Genomic DNA, 9369 nt, shown 5'->3' with positions numbered 1-9369 from the left:
CTGTCCATGTTGTGTACCTGTGCTTGTGTATGAACTGTAACGTGTCGCATGATCACACCTCTTCCAAGCGTGCCAGAGCCAAGGAAGTGTATCGAGCTTGAGCATGGATCAGAGCACTAACTCTAGTCAAAAGAACTGGACTTTGGGGGTGAAGAGTGACAGATTACCTAGTGTGAGTGCACCCTAAGAAACAAGAAAGAATGCATATAGGCAGGCAGAGTAGGTGCAAAGAGGGAGGGGTCGTCACACCGACTGACTGACTGACTGACACATGATGTGAAATAGTTTTGGAAATATTACTGATGATACCCTATCTCTCTCCTGATGTTTGATTCAACTTGGGTTTTTGTTTAAAATAGAAAAGAAAATTGCATTATTCCATACGATCAAGTCACAATACTTCTTGAATAGCAATACTTTAAAATTGGCATTCATGAAACGTGATAAAAAGGACAAAAAGCATATAGTGCCTGCTCTATCACATTGTTTTTCAAAGCAACAAATAATCCATGTGAAAAGCAATATGCAAAGAAGATAAAAACATGTACTGATGTTCTCATGTAAACTCAAGGTGAAGGCACAGACAGTCAACCAACACTCATTTCCATATGGACTTCTTTTATATGCATTTCTGTTTTTCTCCATCTTTACTTACGCTACAGTTCTAAGACCTACCTGTGATTAGTGTTTTTTCGACAGCACAGATGGTACACAAGGAGGGGTCTGATGGTCTGGTCTCTGATGCCATAAATAAGAACGCTTAGACATCTAGGGAAGATGATGTGACTCAAACACAAAATACTGTGAATACGAACAAGAACAATCCTTGTTACTATGTCAGAAACAGCTGTGATCAGTGGGTTGTGTATAGTTGAGGAGAGAGTGAGGCCTAGCTGCATCATATGCAGCAGCAGTGTGTTACGAGTCTTATGAGTTGAAGCTTTGTCAGTGGAGGCCGACCTGGCAGCTATCATCACGCCAATATAAGAGGAAATGATTGCTAAACCAGCTGATACAAATACAAAACAAGTGTAGGCTTTGTTATAATAATCAAATTTTGTTGGAACGACAAACATGACGCGTACACTACAAAGTTTTGTCATCTGCAGGCTTTGCAGGTCTTCAAATGGAAACTGTAACAGCAAAATAACTCGAGTGAGGACATTTAGTGAACTGATAGCCCAAACCACAATGATTGCCACCACTGTGGTTCTGATGGTGATGATAGAAGCATGGCTCAGTGGGTAGCACACAGCTACATACCTCTCCAGAGACATCACCACCAGTGTGAGCGGAGAGATCTCTTCTGTGAGAGCAGCAAGCATGTTAAGAACAACACACATAGGATATGTCAGCAGTATCCTACATGCAGTGATTATGTACATTAACTGACTCAGAAGCAGCATTACAGTATCTGCAAAAAGCAGGTTATACAACAGAATGTAACGAGAGGCTTCACAAAACACAGCCTTACTCCTTAAGATGAACAACATGGTAAAATTAATGAAGAGAAACACACAGCATGGTACCGTTGTGAAAATGGAGAACAACACTCTTTCCAGTAGCCCCTGATACTGTTCAGTGGTGATGTTGCTCTGAGACAGATTTAAATGAGACATTTCAGAGAAACAATTCAGACATTTATGCAAAAATAAAAATTAATTTCCCTAAAAAAAAGATCAAAATTCATCCCAGATATCTGTGAAGTCAACATGCAAAACCTAAAATGATAGAAAATCCTTTTCATTTAAATGATATCAGCAGGTTAGCATCCATGCTCTCTATAAGAGCAGAGCTGGTCTGCAGAGTTGTCTGCTCAGTCATACTGTATTTAAGCTTCTGTCCTTGCCATGTGCATGCAACGCCTTCATGTTAACATGGTTGGCAGTTTCAAGAGAGATGATGCAATCACCTTTAGTGCCTTACCTTGAGAAACCTGTTAAATTATTTCAGCAATACACAATAACAGACAATTTGGGTATAATTGTTTACTGTGCAAGCAAATCTTGAACACTTTTTGGTTGCTCTGGTTCCCGATGTAGTGTCCTCATTCACATCCTCCATTGACATTTCAGAAAAACCTCATATCAATATTTTTAATCCTGGAACCAAATCAACCAGCTTCCTGAATACTTGGGACTTCAATATTTGAGCTGGTGCAAATTATTGGGGGGAAAACTGAGAAAATGGGAAAGGTGCAAAGCTGAGTACATCATCTCTTTTCCAGAAGTGTAGAAACTACGCATCCCACAATCCATTGTGATTCCAGCAAGACACAACGAACAATGAGGCATAATGCCCCATTCCATTTACCTCGGAACTCCGAAATGGGAACGACGTCACACCCGAGTTAACTGCGTTCCAGTTGTAAGTCGAAAAAGCAACATGGACGCTCAGGCGTACCTTTGTTTTGTTAACTAATACCAGACGATAACAACACACTACAAAGGTCAAAGGTATCGTTATTGTCCCCACAGGTAAATTTGTTTGCAGCTTGAGACATACAAATACATAAACAACACTAATAAATCATCCAAACCTCAAGTGCATAAGTACATACAACATGAAACATGAAGCCCAGCAGAGATGCTCCAGCATCACGCTAAAAATTATAAAGTGCAATGAGCAACGAATTAGAATTCAACTGCTATTCAACGGACAAATAGCAGCAGGTACAAATGAGACCCGATGCCTTTTAGTCTTCACCACAGGCAGTCTGTACCGTCTGCCTGAGGGGTGAGAGGGTGATCTGCACTCTAAGAAATTGATGTAAATTTACAAGGAAATTTCAACAGTATGATCCTGTTACGTTTAAATACAGGACATTACTGTATTATAACGGTTTATAACAATATTTTACTGTATTATTGCTTGAAGGAAACAAAACAGTAATTTACTGTAGTTTTTGCAATGCATTTTGGGAAAAAGAAGTTGAGACCACATGGTTGAAAGGACAGTGGAGTTGGCTTTGCCAGATTGTCATCCATCTCCATCCTGACAATTAAGAGGTGAGTGTCTTACTGCTTTGCTAGTTAGAATAGGCAAAAACCATCACTTACTAAATTTGAAGTCATTTGTAAGATTAAGATTAGCTAAATTTGGAAATTACACAGAAACACTGCAGGCAGACACACATGCAGTGAGTGAATTCTTTGCCAGCTAACATTAGCTTGAAATACAGATCTTAACAGTTGCTAAATGGGACAAAAAACACAACATTTTCTTGTAATGTGGTTAACTAAGTGGCTGGGCTATAATGAACTTGACTTACTTGCCTGGTGGTAATGGTAACGTTAGCTAACATCAACAGTCACTTTATATTTGTTTCAGCTTCAACTGACACTGACTATTTATTAAATATTGAATTAGAAATGATGATTAGCTGAGCCTACTAGGCAATATGGCCATAGTATAAATAGTATAATATACAGTATTTGAAAATGTATAAAAGGAAACTTTAGTGAGACTGTCAGAATGGACCTGAAGCATGTTTTTTGTTTTTTACTGTTTTAACACAGAAAGCTGCTGCCACACATCCTGAATTCATTCATTCAATTTTATTCATACTAGTTCTACTTCATACTTTTACTTTACTTCTTTGTATATGGAGAATATTCAGAAAGGATTGTCCATATGATAATGTTCACTGTTCAGCTGGAGCTGCTTTTGTTCTAATGTTGTTTTATTCTTTACAGAATCCTTGTGGCAGTTTCAGTCTGGAAGGAGAAATCAGAGGGAGGTGCAGGTCCAGGGACCCAGTTTCCCTCAGAGGACAGATTGTTTATTCAGTTTTGAAATTATAACAGAATTTTTTCTCACTTCTCTGTTTAAAATGTATCTACCAAAACTCTTTTATGCACTTTTTATACATTGGAAATGGCCTTTGCTAAATGTCTTAATATAAATATTTGTGCTAGATTTTTTTGCCTATTTAACCTTCATGTTCTCAAAGTGTATTTTCTTTGTTTTTGTTACAGTTTCAATAAAGACAGATGTGGTTTGAGAAAACAGTTTGACGTTTTATCATTTGTCTTAACATTTTAAGTTGCAATTTTAAAGGCACTGTTTATTTATTATTTTAAAACATGGTGTTTTATAACCTGACATGCAAGGAATCATTTATCAAATCACTAGGTTTAGAAAATAAATATATTGTGTCCATTTTGGTAGAAGTAAATTAATCTATAGCTAGGTGTAGTATTGACAATTCACAGTAAAAATCTGCAAATAAACAGTATTAAACAGTTAATTCTTTCAACAGTATTTTCCTGTTAAGGTTTAAAATCACAGCTTTTTGCTGTATTTACAAAAACGGTAGAAAACTGTAAATTTCAGCAACAGCAATATACCGTTAATTTTACAGTAACTTCCTGGCAACCCTACTGCCAGTTGTTTACCGTTTTTTAACAGGGGGAATTTCTAAGAGTGTGGGCTCTGCAGGAGAGAAGTCGCCTTTCTGACCACCTGTCTGCTGTAGAGGTCGCTCAGCTGGACTTGACTTCTCCCTGCAATCTTGTCGCCACTTTAACCAGGCTACCTAGTCTGTTTTTATTGGCTAGAGCCAGATTACCATACCAGGCAATAATACAAAACATTAAAACTGATTCAGTAAATCTTTTATAAAAGAGGGTCATCATCTCAGAGGATACATTAAAAGAACACATTTGTCTTAGGAAATACAACCTCTGTTGGACCTTCTTTGTGGTAACAACAGCATGTTGCTCAAAGGACAGTTTGTTGTCCAGCACAGTGGCCAGATATTGGTAGCTGTTCACTATCTCTATACCAGCACCCTTTAATATGGTTGGCACAGGACTAGATTGAGTCTTCCTAAAATCAATAATCATGTCCTTTGTTTTCAGTAGGTTTAGCTGAAGGAAAGACTCATCACACCAGACCAAAAAAGTGGTCGGTCCCTGTTGAGCTCTATAGTTAAGCGCACTTCTCTGAAAACGTACATGGACCTTCTTTCTATATTAATCTTTACTGTAGTGAAAAACATAATAATAGTTATGTTTTTATATAGTGTAGTTTGTGTGTTGAAATTCCGGTAACTTTAATGGTAGCAGCCAACAGTCGAAGATAGCGGGAGAAGTAAACATTTCCATCATGACAGCGACCTCCACCAATGAGAGACATCACTGTGACACTCCAGGATTATGGGTAGTGTAGTTCTTTTCAATGAGATTGCGCATAACCATGTTTTTATAAAAAAAAGTTGATATGACTTATTTACTCTTTTATTTAAAAATAGGGACAGTGCACATGAATGAACATAGATATGTAAATATGCAAGATTATAGGTTAATTTACATCCGTAGTCTTGTGGCAGGTTGGTGGTTCACACGTAAACAAATGTACATAACCACAATGACAAGCAAAAACCAAACAACAACATAAACTGTACATTAAAAACTTCTGTCTTCTACAGGAGCATAAACCATCGTTTCACAATCAGGTAGCTCATGATCATTCTTCCTTGGATGGTTATCACATTATCAGTAATAATCAAGGCGCCAGAAGTGTAGAGGTTAGTGCAAGTGCCCCATGTACGGAGGATGTAGTCCCTGAAGTGGGGGGCCCAGGTTCGAATCTGACCTGTGGCTCCTTTCCCACATGTCGTTCCCCACTCTCTCTTTCCCTGATTTCCAACTCTGTCCATTATCATATCTTCACAATAAAGGACCAAAAATGAAAATGTTTTAAAAAAAAGATGGCTAATAATCAAATCCATTATGGATTAAGTGAACAGAATTTTTACTTCTGGAACCACACTGTTGAGCTCTGCAAGGGGCTACATTCAAAACATTCGGGATTTAAGGCAACAACCTCCAGATCTGTGCACCCGAGGGAACCACCTACATGGCCTCAACTCAAGTCAACTCTGCCTCTCAGTTTTGTTTTTGAGGTCTGAGATCCGGTGCTCTGATATTTCAATAAATGTTTCTTTTACATAGGACACTTCCAGTCGATGAACGGCTACCCCCCCCATACCAACCCTATCATGTCTGTACCACTTAAGAACCATCAGCCAACTGAGAACTTTAGTGCCAACTACAGAACTTAAGGTTACCAACGCAAACTTGTTTCATCCCGCAGTGATTTGCTGTAAGAGCTGACAGAGCTGACATGCTGAGTGAAGTGAAAAGAGTGTTACATTGCTGCCACATTATGTCAAAATACTCAGAAAATGTGCTTTACAAATGAGGCCATTCCAATTATTTTTGTCTGGTATGAAACATATTTTCTTTCCTCCCAGCTTATTCAAACAAAAACCAAAAACTTGTGCGGAGAATTTAGTACAGTAAGAGAGATTAGAAAAATAATTGGTTGAAGTTAAGTGTATATTCTGAAAGGCTGGGCTGAGTAATGGTTCTGTCTGTCTGTCTGTCAGGCTCTTATCACTAGGCAGATGAGTGCAGCAGAGGGATAGACTGCATTTTGAGTGTCAAACCTGCAAATCATACATGTAAGAACAGTTTGTGATCTGTATTATTTTAACAGATTAGGTTTTTTATGCAGAGGCTTCTGCAATAAACAATGATACGAAATACACAGGGTATTTACACTAAACATGAACACACATCCCCAGCTTGCACCCTGTCAAATAAGCTTTGTTAAATCTCTTCCTCTTGCTCAATCACAACTAGAGATTGATGAAGGCCTTTAGAAAAGTTGACAAGATCCACTGCTCAGCCTTGGCTGACATAATTGAGTTTTAGTCGACAACATAGATAGAACATGAGGAGGGGTCTGATGTTCTGGTCTCTGATGCCATAAATAAGAGAACTCAGACATCTTGGGAAGATAAAAATAAACACATAAAAAATGATCTGTGTACGAACAAGAACAATCCTTGTTACTATGTCAGAAACAGCTGTGATCAGTGGGTTGTGTATAGTTGAGGAGAGAGTGAGGCCTAGCTGCATCATATGCAGCAGCAGTGTGTTACGAGTCTTACGAGTTGAAGCTTTGTCAGTGGAGGCCGACCTGGCAGCTATCATCACTCCAATATAAGAGGAAATGATTGCTAAACCAGCTGATACAAATACAAAACAAGTGTAGGCTTTGTCATAATAATCAGACATTGGCGAGAGCAACATGACGCGTACACTACAAAGTTTTGTCATCTGCAGGCTCTGCAGGTCTTCAAATGGAAACTGTAACAGCAAAATAACTCGAGTGAGGACATTTAGTGAACTGATAGCCCAAACCACAATGATTGCCACCACTGTGGTTCTGATGGTGATGATAGAAGCATGGCTCAGTGGGTAGCACACAGCTACATACCTCTCCAGAGACATCACCACCAGTGTGAGCGGAGAGATCTCTTCTGTGAGAGCAGCAAGCATGTTAAGAACAACACACATAGGATATGTCAGCAGTATCCTACATGCAGTGATTATGTACATTAACTGACTCAGAAGCAGCATTACAGTATCTGCAAAAAGCAGGTTATACAACAGAATGTAACGAGAGGCTTCACAAAACACAGTCTTACTCCTTAAGATGAACAACATGGTAAAATTAATGAAGAGAAACACACAGCATGGTACCGTTGTGAAAATGGAGAACAACACTCTTTCCAGTAGCCCCTGATACTGTTCAGTGGTGATGTTGCTCTGAAACAGATTTAAATTGGACATTCAGAGAAACAATTCAGACATTTATGCAAAAAAAAAATTAATTTCCCTAAAAAAAAGATCAAAATTCATCCCAGATATCTGTGAAGTCAACATGCAAAACCTAAAATGATAGAAAATCCTTTTCATTTAAATGATATCAGCAGGTTAGCATCCATGCTCTCTATAAGAGCAGAGCTGGTCTGCAGAGTTGTCTGCTCAGTCATACTGTATTTAAGCTTCTGTCCTTGCCATGTGCATGCAACGCCTTCATGTTAACATGGTTGGCAGTTTCAAGAGAGATGATGCAATCACCTTTACCTTACTTTTAGAAACTTGTTAAATAATCTCAACTCTACACAATAAGAGACAATTGGGGTTTATGTGTTTAAACATACAAGAAACATCTTGTTGTGAGGGAAGCACAACTACAATCCAACATCAAGCACACAATGTACAATATTCAATGTTAATGATTTTTTCCACACATCATGCTAGCAGTCACCAGTGTTGGGAGTTACAAAGTTACAAACCGACGGGTTACTGTTATTAGATAACAGTTGTCTGTAACGTAGTAATGTAAGACATTACCATTTCTAATTAAACAGTTTTCTTGTTACTTCAAGCTTTTCAACTATCTGCTTGGATAGAAAAACAATAAAATATCCTTTTGTCATACGCGATTACACAACAGTCGTCTACCGTTGTCTAGAGTCTATAGAGGAGGAAAACAAGAAAGGCAAAGCGGTTCAAATCAAAAAACCTTTCAATTCTTGCACACAACTTCACATTTGTTGTGGGAAAGGGCAAGAATGTGATGGAAAAGCCCAGGCCAGAAACAACTCACAACTGCTGTGAACTTGACATCAAATCGGACAGAGAGAACTTGATGCCTTGACAGGCCTTCTTCATCTGGTACCTTTAGTAGTGGAAGTAAATGAAGGCCCAAGTTTATATTAGAATTAGAATAGATTGGTTTTTTTTTAAACAACCCAGGTTTAGATTCTGAGAACACATTTTCCAGCTGTGGCTCAGTTGGTAGAGTTGGTCGTCTCTCAACCAGAAGGTTGGTGGGTTCGATCCCCAGCTCCTGCCGCCACATGTCCCACGTGTCCTTGTGCAAGACACTTAACCCAAAGTTGCTACCGCTGCTTCGTTGGCGGCGTGTGAATGTGTATGAATGGGATTCCTTATCTGATGGACTCTTTACACAGCAGCCTCTACCATCAGTGTGCGAATGTGTAGGTGTGTCCATTAACAACAAAACCTTGTAAAATGCAGACTGGAAGAAGTTCGACCTAACCATCTTAGTTCCAGGCATAGGATATAAAAAACAAACAAGTTCCTTTCAGATTTTTGTTAAACTTTCCACAAAGTTTCTAATCATACCCCAACTATTAGGTTTAATTCGAAATACCCACAGGAACCGTTAATCATGTCAATATTTTCTGACTTAATAAGGGGTTGAATATTTAATGTGACTAAATTAGTTATCAAGAGTCTAGGTCAGATGGGACAGATGTCTCTCTGAGGCACCTTCAGTGTTTTCAGCAACAGAAAAACAACTGAACAGCACTTGACAGATTTACAGAAGTGAACGTCAATTAAAAAAGTTCTAAACTTTAGAAACAATGACTCTAAACGTTTATTAGAGACATTTTTGTTGATTGGACGTATTTGCTGACACCTTTTCATGGAAAAAAAATACTGTGTTTCAAAATCTAATTCAAAGGATGTTTTCCCAGTT

The 9369-nt window shown here is 38.5% G+C and overlaps 2 protein-coding genes across 2 annotated transcripts; both read right to left on the bottom strand.

The window, feature by feature from the left end:
• Window positions 1-671: 671 nt before the first annotated feature.
• On the bottom strand, window positions 672-1619 carry LOC109983614 (odorant receptor 131-2-like). The gene has a single exon (XM_020633410.2). It carries the CDS (start codon window positions 1617-1619, stop codon window positions 672-674), a length of 948 nt encoding a protein of 315 aa, XP_020489066.2.
• A 5073-nt stretch (window positions 1620-6692) lies between these two features.
• LOC109983623 (odorant receptor 131-2-like) lies at window positions 6693-7646 on the bottom strand. Its single transcript, XM_020633420.3, has one exon. The coding sequence runs from the start codon at window positions 7644-7646 to the stop codon at window positions 6693-6695; it is 954 nt and encodes a 317-aa protein (XP_020489076.2).
• Window positions 7647-9369: the final 1723 nt, after the last annotated feature.

The sequence above is a fragment of the Labrus bergylta genome, chromosome 14 (assembly GCF_963930695.1).
Source record: "Labrus bergylta chromosome 14, fLabBer1.1, whole genome shotgun sequence".
Taxonomy (NCBI): domain Eukaryota; kingdom Metazoa; phylum Chordata; class Actinopteri; order Labriformes; family Labridae; genus Labrus; species Labrus bergylta.
Note: the sequence above shows the minus strand (reverse complement) of the source record. Positions and strands in the feature narration are given on the sequence as shown.

What these genes read in the sequence shown, in the direction of transcription:
- LOC109983614 (XM_020633410.2), bottom strand. Translation starts at nt 1,619, where the DNA reads ATGTCTCATTTAAATCTGTCTCAGAGCAACATCACCACTGAACAGTAT.
- LOC109983623 (XM_020633420.3), bottom strand. Translation starts at nt 7,646, where the DNA reads ATGTCCAATTTAAATCTGTTTCAGAGCAACATCACCACTGAACAGTAT.